Below are 20,795 nucleotides of genomic sequence, written 5' to 3'. Positions count from 1 at the left end.
AGTTAATATTAATAAATGCCTTGTTTGTTTGTTTGTTTTTAAAAAAGAAGCATTAGTGTCAAAATAACCATTAAACCTCCCCCATTGCACAATTCACTGCTTTCATAAGAAGTGGACTTGGTAATGTTTATAGCCTGTATCAAGGATCAGCCTTCTAGATGTCATTATACTGCAACTCCCATAAACTCTAACCAACAACGAATAATGAGGGATGGGAATTGTAATTTGACATGTAGAGCAGGGGTGGGCAACTGCCATACATTGGGGATAAGGACTTTGAGTGGGCCTGCATCTAACTATAAAATAGTTTGCCTCTTAAAAAATTAAAATATGCTTTTTTGTAGGGCAGTTATGTCCCCTTTTTATGGCCTAACCTAGGCAGTTTCAGACTAAGAGAGGCTGTTTTAAAAATTAATTTCCAACTCTGATAACAGGTATGCTATCACACTACACATCCTGAGGTTTGCAGTTTACAGAGGGACATTTATAATTGTCACCCGGAGAATGCAAGTGCCTCTCCAAACTATATAAATTTCAGAATTCCATAGAATGCAGCCACAGCCATAAAAGTGGAATCATAGCATCATAATAATGCTGGGGAAAATGGAAGGAAAAAGAAAGGAAGAGGGGCCGACCAAGGGCAAGATGGATGGATGGTATCCTTGAAGAGAATGTCTTGATTTTGAAGGAGCTGGGGGTGGCCATGGCCAACAGGAAGCTCTGGCTTGGGCTGGTCCATGAGGTCACGAAGAATCGGAAGCAACTGAACGAATAAACAACAACAAAGCATCATAATTGTGTAGTGTGATCAGGCACCTGTTGTCAGAGGGTAGTGTGGTTGGGCAGCAGGATTCAGAAGAGTCTCTTTCCATACCTGCTCACCTTTGAAGCCAGCTTCACTTACAGCCTTGCTCCAGTGCTATGCCGATCTCCTGTCCCTGGGTGGGCAATGGCTTATTTTAATGCACTGAATCATCATTATTATCTTGCTTGCATATAGAAGACTATTTTCATAATATAAGTTGATACTGAGAAAGATGTACTGTAACAAATTTTGGAACTTTTATGTCAAAACAAAGAATTCAGTCCTTAAAATCCAGACTTGTTCTGTAATAAACACAAGGTGGCATCATTTCTCACATTGATACACAGTGCTGAAAAGTACTTAACTTGAATGGTTGGTAAGAGGAGCTACCTCATATACTACAGATACTGAAAATCTACAATGTATATAGCACCAAATATATTTGACACTGCATTCTCTTAGAAATGAGAATAACCCAGCAATCTTCAAAGCTTGTTGAGTTATAAGTCCCACTTTCCTCTCATTGGCTTTCCTGGCTATGACCAATGGAAGTTGTAATTCAGTAACATCTAAAATGCCACAAAATTCCTACTTGTGGTCTACAGCCAGATGCCATGATCATTCTCAGTTCCATGTATTTGTACAACATTGAGTGGGATCAAAGAAAGCAAGGATATTGACGCTTCTCTCCTTTTTTATTGATTTTTGTCACCTATGCAGATATTAAATGGCATTTATTCTATTAGTATGCAATAATGCTGTGTTTATATATTTTTACTTATATTATCATTTCAATACATTTGTTATACATCATTTGTTATACAGCAGACACATACTATTGTAATATTTAATACAATCTACAATACATTTTTTGCATCTACTGTTATTTTCACACTTATACATATGTTATCTCGCTCACCACCGAGCTTGCCTCCCCCCAGGACAATGTTGTGTTAAATCGAGGAGGAAATTTGCATTTACCTGTTTTCTTATCCAATTTCTTCCAATTGAAGGAGGGGGCACTATATTTTTAGGGTACACTGAACGATGAAAGAATATTATGTTGAGATTTTTCTTAGGCATAGCACTGCAAAATCTCTACTCACTTTTTACCCATTCAGATACCTGTGTCAGTGGCTTCTGAAATGCATTATTGTATTAACAGAAACCTCTCACAGACTCCTGCAGGCATTCTCTGTGTCCTTTCAAGACTTTTAACTGTTGCTGATTATCACTAAATACCAATAGAGAACCACCACAGTATAGCAGTTTGGGTATAGACTAGGACCATGGAGACCAAGGTTCAAGTCCCCATTCAGACATGGAAACCCACTAGGTGACCTTGGGTAAACCACACTTTCTCAGCTTCACTGGCAGGCAAGGCCAAAATCTTGCCCAAAAGCCCAGGTAGTGTTAGTGTACATTGGTGACTAATGCTTGGAGACACACAACAATAAAGGCAATCTCTGTATACCAGAGAAAGTTTAAGGAGTAGAGTGATGGACACTTCACTCTCCATATGCTAGACAACATCTGGGAGCAAGGCTACAGTGCTTAGTATAATCAACTTCCACTTTGTTTCAGATGAGGAGGAGCAATGTCTGACAAATGCTAAGGATATACTTACTGTAGCATTGCGTTGGTGACTCTATTTGTCTGTATATATATGCCAGTTTTCAAGGTTTCACGGCACTGGAATCCATGTGTGAACTTCATTTTTAACATCAGAGCCACTAACAATAAGCATTGAATTGGGCTGCATCTTGATGGTGTGCTGGTATCCCCCAGTCCCTTTCTTTTTATTTCTTGGTCTTTTTCTCTTTTACTCTCACCTGTTCACATATATGCATTCTGTTTTCCCAATTCAATTTGTGGATAAATGAGGCTGATAGTGAGAACCACTACACTCAGACCTATACATCTGTGGGCTTAACTTCTGCAGATTTGATAATCTGCAAATTTGATTAATATGTCCTCCTAGGTCAGTGGTTCTCAACTTCTGTGTCCCCGGGTGTCTTGGCCTACAACTCCCAGAAATCCCAGCCAGTTTACCAGCTGTTAGGATTTCTGGGAGTTGAAAGCCAAAACGTCTGGGGACCCGCAGGTTGAGAACCACTGTCCTAGAACTTCCATGAGAAGTTACACTATGATTCTGAGATCAATCTCCAGTGGATGTTGACTACAGAGTTGTGCTGGAAGATGTAGTGTTTTCTAGAAAAGTGTTCTTTCAGGTAAAAACAGCAATTTTTATTCATGTTTTCCCATTTTTATGGGGTCCTGCACCCACTAACTACTGTAAAAATGTGTGTGTGTGTGGGGGGGGGCTACAGTAGTTTCCTACTGGACTCAGAACAAACAGGTCAAGCTAAGCCAAAGTCAACTCACACAAAGTCGAGGCATTAAAAAAAACCTGTCCAGATTTTGGAGCTTGTAAGCCTGAGAAGTTGGAAGGTCTGACTCATATAGCCTGTGGGTCAGAGGATGATTGCTACGTCTGCGTTTTCTGATCATGAAGTACCTGAAAAAGATACTGGCCATTTTTTTCAAGAAACCTTGGAGTCTGGGTCTTCAGAAGCCTAAGAGTCAGAGATTTCTGCTGGGTACTGAACTGGGGAGGAAACATGCCAAAAAGCAATTCTTTCTTGCCCATCCACTTTAAAACACATATAGACTTTTTATAAGTCCTCCCTTTTAAAATCTTAACAAGCCTTCCCAATAGTAATTAACATGATATGTTTTATAGGCTTGTTCTTAAGTTAAATTTGTTTATAAGTTGAAACAGGTACATTTTTCAAGTGTAACTCCAGCCTATCTATCTATCTATCTATCTATCTATCTATCTATCTATCTATCTATCTATCTATGTGCAAGCTTTAGACAGCATAGTAAAGGTAAAGGTTTTCCCCTGACATTAAGTCTAGTCGTGTCCAACTCTGGGGGTTTGTGCTCATCTCAATTTCTAAGTCAAAGGTTCAAATTCCGGAAGCAGAATGAGCGCCCGCTATTAGCCCCCAGCTCCTGCCAACCTAGCAGTTCGAAAACATGCAAATGTGAGTAGATCAATAGGTACCGCTCAGGCGGGAAGGTAACAGCGCTCTGCCGGCCACATGACCTTGGAGGTGTCTACGGACAACGCCGGCTCTTCGGCTTAGAAATGGAGATGAGTACCAACCCCCAGAGTCGGACATGACTGGACTTAACATCAGGGGAAACCTTTACCTTTACCATTACTATTCAGTGTCCGCCTCCAGAATTGTCATACTGTCATGATAGTTATTTTGCATGTGCCTTGAATAGCATAAAAATCTGTAAATCAAATCTTCTCTTAACTTAGAAGAAGGTTGCAAAATGAAGAGTGGTTTTAATGTGTTTATTTCTGTTCAACATATGTACAGCAAATTAAAAATGTTGAAAGAGAACACGGTTGGGTGCAGAAATCTTGATTGCACAATCTAGTTTCTCATTCAATACGTAGTATAGAAATATTGGTTTCAAAAATACTTTGAACAGATTGCCTATTTGCAGAGCTGGACATTCTGAAAAAGCTAACCTTCTGCCCTGTGTATTTGGGCAGAGGCCACTAATCCCTTTACATCTGATTAGTTACATTATTGCAATCCTCCTCTTAAGTTCCTAATTTTAGCAAGACTGGGAATTAGGTCAACTAAAGCCATTGGAGAGACTTCTTAGTGGATCTTGGTGCTAAATTATGATGGTGCTTGTCTTGTTTTCAAAGTGTGCTATGCAGCCTGCACGTGGATCTAATTTCTTCCACAGGTAGTCCTGAGTGCCAATGTATTATCAAGGTGGGACAAATGAGATGGGAGAAAGATATCCAGTAGATTCTTGTTTATCCAACATAAATGGGCCGGCAGAATGTTGGATAAGTGAAAATGTTGGCTAATACGGAGGGATTAAGGAAAAGCCTATTAAACGTCGAATTATGTTATGACTTTGCAAATTAAGCACCAAAACACCATGTTTTACGAAAAATCAACAGAAAAAGCAGTTCAATACACGGTAACGATATGTAGTAATTATTATATTTACAAATTTAGCACCAAAACAACGCAATGTATTGAAAACATTGACTACAAAAAACATTGACTACTAAAAAATTGACTACAGTAGAGTCTGACTTATCCAACATAAATGGGCCGGCAGAACGTTGGATAAGCAAATATGTTGGATAAAAAGGAGGGATTAAGCAAAAGTCTATTATATATCAAATTAGGTTATGATTTTACAAATTAAGCTATGTAGTAATTACTGTATTTACAAATTTAGCACCAAAATATCACGATGTATTGAAAACATTGACTACAAAAACATTGACTACTAAAAAGTAGATTACATTGGATAATCCAGAACGTTGAATAAGCGAATGTTGGATAAGTGAGACTCTACTGTACAAATAAATATAGAATTGCACAAAATGAACTTACAGTAACAACACTGTAAATCCGTAAAAAGTTCAGTTCTGTGAAGATTTTTAAAAATTTGTGATCCTTGCCTGCCTGGATAAACAGCTGTGGATCTGGGCGGGAGACAGACTGTGTTGGATAATACAGAACGTTGGATGAGTGAAGGTTGGATAAGCGAGACTCTACTGTATTATGATCTTACTCCTAAATGTTTATTCTTAAGGCTGTGCATATGCTTCTGCAGAAAGCACAGAAAATATATAAAATGTGATTTTGATCCTGGATGCAACTGAGAGTCTCAACTTTTAACAAACACAAACAACTTCCTAGTCCTGTTGCTTGCAAAGGATTATTTGAAAATATACAAATTCATCAAAATGTGCTGAAATACCCAAGAACCCCAAGAGCTTGTGGAGAGAGGAAAAATATTGATTTAGTCCTTCGCAGAGTTTCTTGCTCTTCACTATTGTGATCAAAAGTAGAGAAGTACTTATGTCAAAAGAATATTATTGCAGAATGAATTCCGCAAAATCAGATGAATCATGCAAATCATTTAAGTTCTACAGATCACTGAATTAATGTGGAATTTTGACGAAGTGCAGACTACTTAAAGCTCAATGTATGCAAAATATTAATTTGAAATAAAAGATGTAAATACTTTTTTTCTTAACTCCTCAGTGAGATGGCTGACAAAGATTTTTACCGCTAACCAATATGACACAGATTTTGTGCTCTGTGTGGCCAATACAGTAGATAAAGTAAAGGTTTTCCTCTGACATTAAGTCTAGTCGTGTCTGACTCTGGGGGTTGGTGCTCATCTCAATTTCTTAGCCAAAGAATCAGCATTCTCCATAGACACTTCCAACATCATGTGGCCGACATAACTGCATGGAGGGTCATTACCTTCCTGCCAGAACGGTACCTATTGATCTACTCACATTTGCATGTTTTGAACTACTAGGTTGACAGAAGCTGGGGCTAACAGCAGGAGCTCACCCCGCTCCACGGATTCAAACCACTGACCTTTCAGTCAGCAAGTTCAGCAGCTCAGCAGTTTAACCCACTGTGCTATCGGGGGCAGCTAATTGCTGCTAATGGTTAAAGATGCCATTCCATTTTTCTTTGCCAGGTTATTGCCCAGCATCAAAACCTACTGATTGCTCAAGCCAACAACACTGTAAACTACACTTTGCTGAGCAATGACAATGCCTTTCTGAGCTACCATCCACATTACTTCACCCAGAGAACACTGACAGCACGCTTTCAGATGAACAACACAAATCCGCCGCACGTCCAGATGGTGAGGAAGCCTGTGCTCACTGTGATGGGATTGCTGGCCCTGCTAGGTACAGCAAACACTTAAAATCATCAGTGCTATTGCTAGATCACTAGGATGGGAGAGTCTTTTGTACCTCAAATGTCAAATAAGACAATATATTTCATACTCTGCTAGTTTATGTCAACCCAGTCACCATCATTGGCCACACTACTAGCACACACAACTTTGTGAACTGTAGGTGGCTCTGTAGATTAATGGGGATGTTTGTGCAGATTCTAAGTCATCATAAAATATTTGTTTGACCATGTTTGGTTTCATTTATTGCTGTTAGGTTTAATTCATTGATGTTAGGCTTAATTTGATGTGAGGTTTTAATGTTGTTTTTAAATGTAGGATTTTTTTTTCATATATGGGTTTTTCTGGGATTTTATGTCGGTATTTGTTTTTTAGGGGCATTGAATGTTGCCATTGTATGTTGGAATCTGCCCTGGGAAGACAGGATGGAGTACAAATAAAGTTGTTTATTATTATTATTATTATTATTATTATTATTATTATTATTATTATATTATAATATTTTACTGACCAACAACTATCACTCCACCTAAGATGAAGAATGTTTCAGGTCTCCTGTTGCCTGTGGGCCACCATTTATTAATAGTGGCATTTCCCCCGATAGTCTTGTTGGGGACTGGCCCGGAGGGGAAGTAAAGGAGAGAATTCCAAGAGAGCAATAAAACAAGCCTTTTATTGTTATCACAGCTAATGATAAGGAAAACAGCCGTAGGCACCCACTTTAATGGGTCCATACCAGGGGTCCCCAAACTTCTTAAACAGGGGACCAGTTCATGATCCTATGGACTGTTGGAGGGCTGGACTATAGTTAGCCACCAAGCAATAACAACAAAAACAAAAACAACAATAATAAAAAAGAGGGTTGGAAGAGCCCCTTTGGGCCATTGAGTCCAATCCCCTTCTGTCTTTGTGCACCGAAAGCACAAGCAAAGCACCCCTGACAGATGGCCACCCAGCCTCAATGATAATAATAATAATAATAATAATAATAATAATAATAATAATAATAATAATAATAATAATAATATAATAGTAAGCACACTGGTTGCCATGCCAAAAGATCTCAGCCGGCATTTGGAAACAATAGACATTGACAAAATTACGATCTGCCAACTGCAAAAGGCCACCCTGCTGGGATCTGCACGCATCATCCGAAAATACATCACACAGTCCTAGACACTTGAGAAGTGTTCGACTTGTGATTTTTTATATGAAATCCAGCATATCTATTTTGTTTGCTGTGTCATAATAAAATAATAATAATAATAATAAAGAGGGTTGGAAGAGACCTCTTGGCCCATTTAGTCCAACCCCCTTCTGTCTTTGTGCACCACAAGCAAGCAAAGCACCACTGACAGATGGCCACCCAGCCTCAATGTTAATAATGATGATGATGATGATGATGATGATGATGGTTGGAAGAGAAGAAGAGACCCCTTGGGTCATTTAGCCCAACCCCCTTGTGCTGTGGGGGCCGGATAAATGGCTTCGATGGGCTGCATCTGGCCCCTGGGCCTTAGTTTTGGGACTCCTGGTCCATACAATGCAAATGGCCATCACCAAAGCATGTCGCAGCAAACAAAGAATATATACCTTTGGCTTATCTAAAATTGACCAATGCATGAGGGTCTTCCTCACCTTCCACTTTGGCACAAGTGATACCAATGACCTAACTTGTTTACTCTGAGCTTTCCTCTCTCCTTGGAACTTTCTGGAGAAAGGCACCAGCTCACAGGGAGGGAGGGGCATATGCAGAGGCAAAGCCACATAGGCAAAAGTTTACTATTTTCTGGCTTATGGTCTCTTCAGTCTAATTCTTACTGCCTCGTTCCTTAAAAGGTTGCACATGCTATGTATGATAGAACGGAAAGAGGCATCATGACTGGGTTAACAGTGATAGCAATCACATTTAATTGCAGAGAAAGTGGTGTTAGGGGAGATGCAATAAGAGGAGCTTAACAAGGTCAAAGAACCAATACAACAACAGCAGAGATCTAGAGCCAAGGACTTGTCTTTGATTTCAGTATGAACCCATTCCTTCTCACATGTGCAAGTCTAGGCAATGCTCACCTTTTCTGTCCCTACTCTTGCTGCTAATTTTATATCTCCCTGGTGCTACACTGTGTCCTTCCCATCTTTTCTGGATAGCTCTTTCCCAAACCCCCTTTTTTAGGCCCCTAGTGTCCTTCTGGATTGCCTCTCTAAGAAGCTGTCCCCTACTCCTTCTCATCCTCTGGCGTCTACCTTTCTCCGTCAGCCATGCAGAACATTTTCCAGCCTTTTAAAAAAGTCAAATCTAGACCTCACAATCTATAATGACTTCCAGAAACAGGTTCCAAAAACAAAGCAGCCAGATAGATGCATCTAAAATTATTTTCATGTTGTCAACGTCAGATTCTTCTTGAATGTGATAGAGGGACATGCCAGGTATTGAACTGTTTCTGTCACCAAACTCCTGGTCTTTCACATTCTCTAAAATACATTTTTTATTATCTCATAAAAAGAAAACCTTTTTTATTCACGTCTGTCTGTCTCTTAAGCAGGGGAGGAACAAATCTCTGCCAACATCTACAGTCATGATTCTGAAGAGCATAATACGCTTGGAGTCATAGCTAGCCTTCACAAACCTATTGAGCTTCAACAGTCAGACAGCTGGCAGGCATCTGTCCTGATCTATTCCAGCAATGATAATCAGACATCCTCAAACATCAGTGCTGTGACAATAAATGTAACCAACATCCCCAAACAGAAAGGTAAGATTGAGCCTTGATTATTTCCGTGCCTATCTGCCTAATGCAATTCATGTTTTTACCATTGAGAAATTTTTCATAGTTTGTTGTCGAAGGCTTTCATGGCCAGAATCACTGGGTTGCTGTGAGTTTTCTGAGCTGTATGGCCATGTTCCAGAAGCATTATCTCCTGATGTTTTACCCACATTTATGGCAGGTATCCTTGGAAGTTGTGAGGTCTATTGGAAACTAGGCAAGTGGGGTTTCTATATCTGTGGAATGTCCAGGGTGGGAGAAGGAACTTTTTTTTTTGCCATGATTTAGAGAACTTCTCCCACACAATCAAATCACGATATAAAGAGAATACAATCCAACACTCATATTCCAGTACTAGTGAGTGTTTCGATACAAAAATTCTTTGTTTTTTGTGATATGAATTAGGTTTTTAGCATCTAAAACAGTGGTTGTCAACCTGTGGGTCCCCAGATGTTTTGGTCTTCAACTCCCAGAAATCCTAACAGCTGATAAACTGACTGGTTGAGAACCATTGCTCTAAAAGTTTGTGAGAGGATTTGTTTGCCAGGAAGTTTGCTGTGGCACCTGTCCTATATTTGCATAAAAAAGCCTTTCACTTTCATGGATGTTATAGGTGTAGGACCTCTGTGAAAGTGGAAAAAATAAGAATTTAAATGTGTGTGTGGGAGAGTGTGACAAGATTCCTCTTTCAAAATCTCTAGGCCAAACTTTGCCAACAGTGAAGGTTACTGTTAAAAATGACCTCACGAGACCAAGTTTCCTGCAAAAATCGCTGGGGGGATGCGTTGAATTCTTCTATAGCTGTGTTGGTCTGCTGAACAATCAATCAAGTGTCATGTTGAATACATAGCTTGCAATTTAAGATCATTTTATTTATTACATTCAAGGATTTTTTGTTTGTCAGGAACGACTTGAGAAACTGCAAGTCGCTTCTGGTGTGAGAGAATTCACTGTCTGTCCAGGGGACACCCGAATGTTTGATGTTTTACTATCCTGTGGGAGGCTTTTTTCATGTCCCCACATGGGAAGCTGGAGCTGACAGAGAGAGCTCACCCGCTCTCACCGGATTAGAACCGCCGATTTGTCGGACAGCAGTCCTGATGGCACAAGGGTTTAACTCATTACATTCAAGTGAAATCACACAATTCTGCTCCAAATGGCATTGTGATACATTTTTTGTTTCCAAATCTGACCCTGTCCCAGGAATGAAGGCTAAAAAATAACATTACAAAAATTGTCATCAATGAAGGTTTGGTTTTGTTTTGTTTTGTTTGTAACCCCCATACAGGGAGCAAATGTGTAAGTAAAATCTATTGAGAAGCAAACATTTATATCTCCCATTAATACCCTGGATTCTATTAGTTTCTAGACTAGAGCTTTGTGCATGTATTTTATTATTTTTTAAAAACATGTGTATGAGGGAGAATCCTAAACTGAACATGGCATACTAACATTGCACGAAGTTTAATTGTAAGAGATGGTGTTCTAAGAAAAAGTGTGCATTAGTCCCTGTTTCCTATATGATTTCCTTGTCTAAGAACACCCATCACTCTATAAAAAACATACAGTAGAGTCTCACTTATCCAACATAAACGGGCAGGCAGAATGTTGGATAAGCGAATATGTTGGATAATAAGGAGGGATTAAGGAGAAGCCTATTAAACATCAAATTAGGTTTTGATTTTACAAATTAAGCACCAAAACATCATGTTATACAATAAATTTGACAGAAAAAGTAGTTCAATACTCAGTAATGCTATGTAGTAATTACTGTATTTCCAAATTTAGCACCAAAATATCATGAAGTATTGAAAACATTGACTACAAAAATGTGTTGGATAATCCAGAACGTTGGATTAGCAAATGTTGGATAAGTGAGATCCTACTGTATTTGGGTGTCATGCTTCAGTGTTTTAGCTTAGACTGGGCCACAGACTTGAGACTTTGAAGCATATTCCCGAGAACACTGGCCTCCTTAAGGCATAGAACCCAAAATATGAGTGCAGCAGTTATCTTGTGAACCCTATCTGTCCTTCTGCAATATGATACATTTTTCTCGTGTTAGGAGCAACTTGAGAAACTGCAAATCACTTCTGGTGTGAGAGAATTGGCCGTCTGCAAGGACATTGCCCAGGGGATGCCCAGATGTTTTGATGTTTTACCATTCTTGTGGGAGGCTTCTTTCATGTCCCCACACGGGGAACTGGAGCTGACAGAGGGAGCTCACCTGTTCTCCCTGGATCTGAACTGCTGACTTGTCAGTCAGCAGTCCTGCCAGCACAAGGGTTTAAACCACTGCGCCATTGGGGAATCTATATGAAACAATGGGAGTGCTGCATTTGAAGTCTACAGTTTTTACCTTGACATTGAATAAAATCAAACTTGTAACATATTACTTTCCCTTTGCATTCCTGAAGAACTTGTTTATGTGACTTACTACATGGATAACAACCTCACCAACCCATATTTGCAGTGGAAGAAACTGGGAGCTCCAGATTTTCCTTCTCTCAAGCAAATGGAGCAGATAAGAGAAGCTGAGGTACTGTATGTGTGAAATAATGCCACGTGAAATCCAGTGCAATATGGTCAGCCCTCCATATCCATATACAATCCAAGGATTCAACCATTCACAGCTTGAAAATATCCTCCCCCACCCCAGCAAATACCAAGAATCCATTGTACACGTTTACTGGAAAACGAATCCCACCAAATACAGTAGGACTTCTTCCTACTGAATAACGGTATATATAATTCATCCATATCTTGTCTGTGTTAGCTTATAAGCACATCCCACTTATTATTGTTTTTGTTTCACTTCTTAATTAAGAGCAGTGTGGCCCACCAATTCACTTTTGTTGGGCCTTGCCCTCCTTACTGGAAAAATATTTTAATTTAACATTTGGAAAAAAAATTGTTTACTCTTCTTAGTGCTTTAAGTTTTTAAGAATTCATTTTCTTCCTGGAATGTCTTTGGCCCTCACATTCCTATACTAAAGTTTGATTGGCCCTTGGGTGACTAAAGGTTGAACCACACTGATTTAGAGCATTAAAAATAACAATAAATGTTATAACATTTACCTACAATATTTGGCAGGGCTTTGCTCTCAAATAAGAATAGACAGGGTTTTAGGTACGTATGACTAAGACTTAATCTTCAGTTTTCAGTTTCACTGTGTAATAGTAACACTGAAAATGAACAAAACAGAATTTAGATTTCTCATTTTGGATGAATCTCCTTAGAACACCTCCATGGCTGTTCTGTTTCAAGAGATATTCAAAAGGTATTACACTGACATCTCCCTCCTTCACATCCCTACACGCTTTCTGGGTAATACTCTAGTTGTCCCTTACCTCGGAGAATTTCCCTTCCATCCTTCTAGAACAGATATTCCTAAACACTAATCATCTAGGTGTTTTGGACCAACTCCAGCAGCAGATACCAAAGGCCTATTGCATATTAAAATTGCCTTATGAGTAATTCCCTCTTCTTCCCAGGGAATCCTGTAAATGCAGTTCAGGGATGGGGCAGGCAGAATGGTCAGTATCCTCATCAAACTGCAACTCCCATAGAAAATATAGTAAGATTTCCTTTCTGCTTACCTGTCACTTGCACCTTTGGTCTCCAGTTCTATATACGGGGCAAGAGATGTCAGCGTTATCCATTTTATGCTATCTAGAAGTTTGTTCCCTGCTTTGATTGCCGTTTTCCTTAGAGCTAACTCTGCAGTATGATAGGGTGGCTAATATATATATATATATATAGAGAGAGAGAGAGAGAGAGAGAGAGAAAATTTATGTTTGTAGTAATAATATTTTAACAAACAAGGTTCATTCAAATGCTTCCCCTTTTTGTTTAACTTGTGATCCATTTCCAATATTCTTCTGTAAACACATGCCTAAACACCAGGGAGTCTCTTTCCTGTTGATCTCCCTTGAAGGCAAACTGGTTGCTGCACAATGGGCATTTTATTTGTTTACCTTTTACTAAACAAAGAACTTCAGTTGTTTTCAGCAAACATACACCCTTTAATGTAGGATCAAGGAGGTTTGTAAGGGTGAATCGTTGCTTCATCCCATCGTTGTTTGCCAACAAATCTACTTTGCTGATAACACTTTCCAACACATTGTGGAAATCTCCCCTTTATCATCATTCCCAGATGGGCTTCTTTCTGATATTAGGAAGAGAAGCAAGATGAAGGCAACTAGATGAGCTCAAGGGCCAATCTAACCCAGAATCCACCTTACTATAGCAGTTAAGTGCAGCCTTTATATAAGGGCTTTTTTGTCATTGTCTCCATCTGTGGCCCTTCTGTGTTTGCCCACTTTTTTCTCATGAGGGAAAAATCCATTGTGGAGGAAAAGATGGTATAGTAGTTAGTGTGCCAAATAATAATATTGCTGGGTTTGAATCCCCATTCAGACATGCAACTCACTCCCTGTCTCTGGAACAGTCTTTATCTAATTTATTTATTTATTATTTATTTCAATCATTTCTATCCCGCATTTCTCACCCGAGGGGACTCAAGGCGGCTTACAAATTTGTCAAAATTCATTGCCAATAAACAACAATGCAATAGAATAAAACATAAAGCAGTTAAAAATAGTTAAACGAATAACAATATACAATATACAAATTTAAAACAATACAAAGTGCTTAAACCATTCATCCGCAAAACTTTGTGCATAAACCTTATCTAACACTTTACATAGGGTTTTTGTGAAGATAAAAATAGAAAATACCAAGAATATTGCCCTGAGCTAATTAGAAAAGGGGAAAATAGGCTACAGGGATAACTGACAGCTTCTGTGTTGATGGGGTAGTGAATCTATTCTGGCTTGCAGTCCATGAGGAGCAGCTTAAAGATCCTGCAGAAGAGAAGACTGAGAGGAGACATGATGAGTGCAATGTATAAATATGTGAGGGGAAGTCATAGGGAGGAGGGAGAAAACTTGTTTTCTGCTGCCCTGGAAACTAGGACGCAGAACAGTAGCGTCAAACTACAGGAAAGGAGATTCCACCTGAACATTAGGAACAATTTCCTCACTATGAGAGCTGTTCAGCAGTGGAACTCTCTGCCCCAGAGTGTGATGGAGGCTCCTTCTTTGGAGGCTTTTAAGCAGAGGCTGGATGACCATCTGTCAGGGATGCTTTGAATGCGATTTTCTTGCTTCTTGGCAGGAGGTTGGACTGGATGACCCACGAGGTCTCTTGCAACTCTAGGATTCTATCTATATATATAAAAGGGTAATGAAATTTCAGCCTAGGACAAAACAACAAAATTACGCATCCCAGAAACACTAAACTTGGCAGCACAACCCCTCATCCATGCCTCTACGTTCATACAACAAAAAGAAAAGAAAAATAGTTCTAATTAGAGGGAGAGGAAGAATTGTTTTTATCCAATTGCTGCCAGTTAGAAGGCTAAGCTCCGCCCACTTGGTCTCCTAGCAACCCACTCAGCCCAGGGGACAGGCAGAGTTAGGCCTCACTTAGGCCACTTCCACACTGCCTATAAAATACAGATTATCTGATTTTAACTGGATTATATGGCAGTGTAGACTCAAGGCCCTTCCACACAGCTATATAACCCATTTATAATCTCATATTATCTGCTTTGAACTGGATTATCTTGACTCCACACTGGCATATAATCCACTTCAGTGTGCATTTTATCCAGTTGTGTAGAAGGGGCCTCATACTTCACCACAGCAACACGTGGCCGGGCACAGCTAGTGAAATATAAAAAGAGCTACCAGATAGATACCATTTTGGGAGCCATGGTTGAGTTCCTTGGATACCTCCATTAATGTCTGGGCTGAAACCTACAGGGAATTCACCACTCCATTGACATAGAAACCAACAGTTGTCACTGATAGACCATCAATAAAAGCCTTTATAAATGGTGCTCCTATTTTTCATCAATATGTCAGAAGGAAATGGGTCACACCAACACTACATGGTCTATGCGTTCAGGCTAATATGTCTGGCAGGGAAGTCCTCACTTTCCTGAGAATTTGTACAAAATCCTTTGTCCAACTGGACGTTTGTGCTGAACACATGGACCTCACCCACACATTGACTGTATTGGAAGCAAGAGACATCAGTACTTGTAAAAAGCTTAACATCTATCTATATATATAAAAGAGTGATGGCATCACGGCAATTCACAAAACAACAAAAGTACAGGCCCCCCAACCTCAAAATTTGACAACACAACCCATCATCCACGCCTCAAGGTTGATACAACAAAAAGAAAAGAAAAATAAAGTCCTAATTAGAGGGAGAGCAATAATTTTTTTTATCCAATTGCTGCCAGTTTAGAGGGCTAATCCCTGCCCACTTGGTTGCCTAGCAACCAAGGGACAGCCAGGTTTCAGTTAGGGGACAGGCAGATTTAGGCCTCACTTAGACTTCTTCCACAGATTATCTAATTTGCACTGGATTATATGGCAGTGTAGAATCAAGGCCCTTCCACACAGCTATATAACCCATTTATAATCTTATATTATCTGCTTTGCACTGGATTATCTTGACTCCACACGGCCATATAATCCACTTCAGTGTGCATTTTATACAGCTGTGAAGAAGGGGCCTCATATAATCCAGTTCTAAGCAGATAATTTAAGATTATCAATATACAGTAGAGTCTCACTTATCCAACATAAACAGGTGGGCAGGTTAAGTGAATATGTTGGATAATAAAAAGGGATTCAGGAAAAGCCAATTAAACATCAAATTAGGTAATCGTTATACAAATTAAGCACCAAAACATCATATTATACAACAAATTTGACAGAAAAAGTAGTTCCATGCGCAGTAATGCTATGTAGTATTTACAGTAGAGTCTCACTTATCCAACACTCGCTTATCCAACGTTCTGGATTATCCAACGCATTTTTGTAGTCAATGCTTTCAATATATCGTCATATTTTGGTGCTAAATTCATAAATATAGTAATTACTATATAGCATTACTGTGTACTGAACTACTTTTTCTGACAAATTTGTTGTCTAATATGATGTTTTGGTGCTTAATTTGTAAAATCATAACTTAATTTGATGTTTAATAGGGTTATCCTTAATTCGTCATTATCCAACATATTCGCTTATCCAACCTTCTGCCGGCCCGTTTATGTTGGATAAGTGAGACTCTACTGTACTGTATTTACAAATTTACCACTAAAATATCACAATGAATTTAAAACACTGACTACAAAAACATTGATTATGAAAAGGCAGACTGCGTTGGATAATCCAGAACATTGTATAAGCGAATGTTGGATAAGTGAGATTCTTCTTTAATATGAAATAATACTGGGATAGAATAATGCAGAACAATATAATCTCTAAAACCAGGACAGTAAATAAACAGGGGAATTCCACACAGGAAACAATCGGGGCCAGCTAACACCTCCCAACAAAGTATTCCCATCATCAAAGTCTGGCAAATCCTGTTTTCTCAGGGCCACAGACAGTAGAAGCACATAAAATATCGCAAGCAACACCACTCTGAAAACAAGGGAATTCCAGACAGGAAACAATCAGGGCCAGCTAACACCGCCCAACAAAAAATTCACTCAGGGAGGAAACAGCCAGGCTTTAAAGCTGCAAGGCCATTACATCCTAATCATTTTTCCTAATTGCAGCATTCATACTTGCCTCCAACAGACAAAAAAAAAACCAATCAGAAATATTGTATATTCACAACCTTTAGGAAATAATATCCCCTGATGGCGCAGCGTGTTAAAGTGCTGAGCTGCTGAACTTCTGGACCGAAAGGTTTGACTTGGGGGAGCGGAGAGAGCCCCCACTGTTAGCCCCAGCTTCTGCCAAACCAGAAGTTCAAAAACATGCAAATGTGAGTGCATCAATAGGTACTGCTCCGGCGGGAAGGTAACGCCGCTCCATGCAGTCATCCCACATGACCTTGGAGGAGTCTATGGACAACGCCGGCTCTTCGGCTTAGAAATGGAGATGAGCACCAACCCCCAGAATCAGACATGACTGGACTTAACATCAGGGGAAAACATTAACCCTTTACCTTAACTACCACCAATTCCTCAATACTTTATTTCCCATAACACCAGACTTCGCCACAGCAACGCGTGGCTGGGCACAGCTAGTAGTATATATCCCTACAAATGAAATGTATAGACAAAGGTTTTGTAGAAAAATAAATAAAATTATGGCAGTTAGAAAGGTAGTTCTGTTAGCCTATCCCAGTTAAGGGCCAACTCTTCTATAGATTAAAATTATTTTTGTTACATGATACTGATGCAGTTGTATTTTTGAGGACAGGGTGCATGGGTCATATGCTAATTATGGTTGCACAAGCAAAATGCCAGCAGCATCATTGTGCAGTGGTTGTGTTTTTTCAGTGGATCACATATGTGCATCCTCTGCTATACTTCGATAGGGAGCATATTGATGGCTGCATGGTGAGAGCATAATCTTGGACGTTGTAATGGTGCAGTCAAGTGTGTAAGTGGTGAGGAACACTCATAGTATAACTGTTGCATCTCATTCAGAGCCTTTTTCAGGAAAACAAACTGTTCAGGATGTGCTGTCCACATGAGTAAAAATTAATTGCAGGGGGAAAAAATCAGTAATACCCAAGTAAGTTTGCTAGCTGGGTTTAGTCCCCAAACAAATCTGCCATAGCCTTTTCTTTATGAAAGGAGAGGAAACTTACAAGAAAGATAATTGTGATTAGCCTCAGCAAGATTGGTTTATTACACTTTTTTGCACTATTCCTTCAGAGAATTCAAAGCATCTATCAGGAGTTGCAAGATGGTTTCCTATCCAGGCACTTATTCGTTTCATACAATAAAGTGAATGCATATGTAGTCTGGCCTTTTGTAATAACCTCTGTATAAGTGTTAAGTTGTTCTGTAACTAAATCAATTATAACACTGACTTATACAATGCATATAATATGTACAGTAAGATTATTATTAGTATCAATACCATGGGCAGAATACATATCAACATAAATTATTCAATCAAGAAAAACACCCATAATAAACATTAAACAATAAGTTCTCATTCATAAAATGTTGTGAGTTCTCAACAGTTCCTCGTTATTTCTTCTTAGGAATGTTATTAAACTAAAGTTCAGACTATGTTTCTTCTGTAAAATATAAAGTCAATAAAGTTCAGTCCCATGTAGATACAAGTTGTTGTAGGAATTCTTGACAAGTACGGGATGATAGCAACTGTAGAAATTATTTTGATGTACGTGATGATAGCAACTACAAGTATTATTAACCTTGTTATTAACCTTAGGAAGATACTTCATCAGTTTAAGTTGATATCTTCAAAGGAATTTACAAACTAGATTCAAAAGGACAACAAAAATAGATATGCTATCGTAGCACCCAGTTACAGTAAGAATAATTATTGTGTGGAATTAAAACACTTTCTTTCTTCTGAGGGGTTAATCGGCTTTGCTCAAGGACTTTCAATAGCTGTAAGTCTGCAGGTTTCTAAATTGCAAGAATAACAAGGAACTGTTGAGAACTCACAACATTTTGTGAATGAGAACTTATTGTTTAATGTTTATTATGGATGTTTTTCTTGACTGAATAATTTATGTTGATATGTATTTTGCCCATGGTATTGATACTAATAATAATCTTACTGCACAAATAATAATAATAATAATAATAATAATAATAATAACTGCAAAAGGCCACCCTACTGAGATCTGCTCGCATCATCCGAAAATACATCACACGGTCCTAGACACTTGGGAAGTGTTCAACTTGTGATTTTGTGATACGTGATACGAAATCCAGCATATCTATCTTGTTTGCTGTCTAATAATAATAATAATAATAATAATAATAATAATAATAATAATAACAACAACTATTTTTATACCCCGCCTCCATCTCCCCGCAGGGACTCGGGGCGGCTAACGTGGGGCAAAGACCAAATTTCCACAATACACAATTAAAAAGTACAAACACAATAAAACATCATTTACATTTAACAATTACACAGGTCAAACCAACAATTTACAACAATATAATAGTAAGTAAAACGGCCGAATAAAAACAAGATAATAAAAAAGGCTGGGCAGTGGTAGAAAAAGTACTATAAAAGGAGAATTCAAGATGGAAAAGTGAGGAGAGTAATTACCGAATGCGAGCAAAAGTATTAGGCCCAATAGTGTCAATGCTGAGGAGATAATTGTTATGATCAATTGTTAAAAGCACACTAGAAGAGCCAAGTTTTTAGATCTTTCTTAAAGGCTGCCAAGGTGGGTGCCTGCCTGATCTCCCTGGGGAGGGAGTTCCAGAGCCGAGGGGCCACCACAGAGAAGGCCCTCTCCCTCGTCCCCACAAGCCGCGCTTGCGATGGGGGTGGGAGCGAGAGGAGAGCCTGCCCCGATGATCAAAGAGACCGTGCAGGTTCATAGGGAGAGACGCGATCGCGAAGGTAGGCGGGTCCCAAACCGTTCAGGGCTTTGTAGGTGATAACTGCATTGTATAAATCCGTGTCATAATGGATTTAGTTACAGAACAATTTAACACTTATGCAGAGATATATAGATATCTGTTGCTCTGTATATATACTTTTGTAATAACCCTCAGCATATTGTGGAATTAAAATTTACAAGGTTACAGTAGAATATATGCTTCTTAGAAATCATCTGGCATTGTTCCTGTTTTCATTTCACAGGATCCTGTGGTGAAAGGGCCATTTCTACTTCCTCCATCAGGCCATCTGATGCTGAAACAAGAGCTCCCTGTTCCAGCTGTCTTACTCCTCCACATCTGCGCAAAGCCCCTTGCTGCTCCCAATCAGGTGGGCACCGCATCCTATCCATTGTTTGCTTATTTTTGTAGAAGCTTTATTCAAATTTAAAATAAATATTTGTGCTTGTTTGAGTTCACCATAGAACCATGGAGTTAGGAAAGTGGAGAGCTTGAAATCTCTTGGTGCATTTCAGGCAACCGCTACAGATTATTTTGTTCTTCTAAGCCAATTTTGTCAGCAACTTCATCTTGCTGTACACCTGACAGTCCTGTTCTCCCACCACACTGTAAATAGTTCTGTGATAGAGATCTTATCCAAATAGTGAAGGGAGTACAAGAAAAGCAACAGCTCATCAGTCATTCTGACAGCATAGCCTATGTATGTCAAATGCAAAACCTGCAGGCTGATTTTATGTGGCCCGCAAGACTTTCAGTGCCAGGACAACGTAGTTACATTTATACAATTTTACACAAACGGTCTTTTGAAGGCAATCATAAGGCTGAAGTGGCCCTCAGTGAAAATCAGTGAAAACCTCGGTATAGCCTGTAACTCAGGCATGGAAAACTTCAGCCCTCCAGATGTTTTGGATTTCAACTTCCAGAAACCCAATCAGCTTACCGACGGTTAGGGATTGTGGGAGTTGAAGTCCAAAACACCTGGAGAGTCTAAGTGTGCCCATGTGT

General features: G+C 39.2%; 1 protein-coding gene across 2 annotated transcripts in view; it reads left to right on the top strand.

Annotated features, from left to right (window-relative positions):
* idua (alpha-L-iduronidase) overlaps window positions 1–20,795 on the top strand; it is a 77,406-nt gene that overhangs the window by 50,841 nt on the left and 5,770 nt on the right. For both annotated transcript variants that reach the window (XM_003223350.4, XM_062971548.1), the window contains 4 exons: window positions 6,359–6,575; window positions 9,127–9,336; window positions 11,766–11,887; window positions 20,035–20,160. In XM_003223350.4, coding sequence (XP_003223398.3) covers window positions 6,359–6,575; window positions 9,127–9,336; window positions 11,766–11,887; window positions 20,035–20,160 — 675 coding nt within the window. The remainder of the gene's footprint in view (window positions 1–6,358; window positions 6,576–9,126; window positions 9,337–11,765; window positions 11,888–20,034; window positions 20,161–20,795) is intronic.

The sequence above is a fragment of the Anolis carolinensis genome, chromosome 2, assembly GCF_035594765.1.
Source record: "Anolis carolinensis isolate JA03-04 chromosome 2, rAnoCar3.1.pri, whole genome shotgun sequence".
Taxonomy (NCBI): domain Eukaryota; kingdom Metazoa; phylum Chordata; class Lepidosauria; order Squamata; family Dactyloidae; genus Anolis; species Anolis carolinensis.
This window is presented reverse-complemented; position numbering and strand designations above follow the sequence as displayed.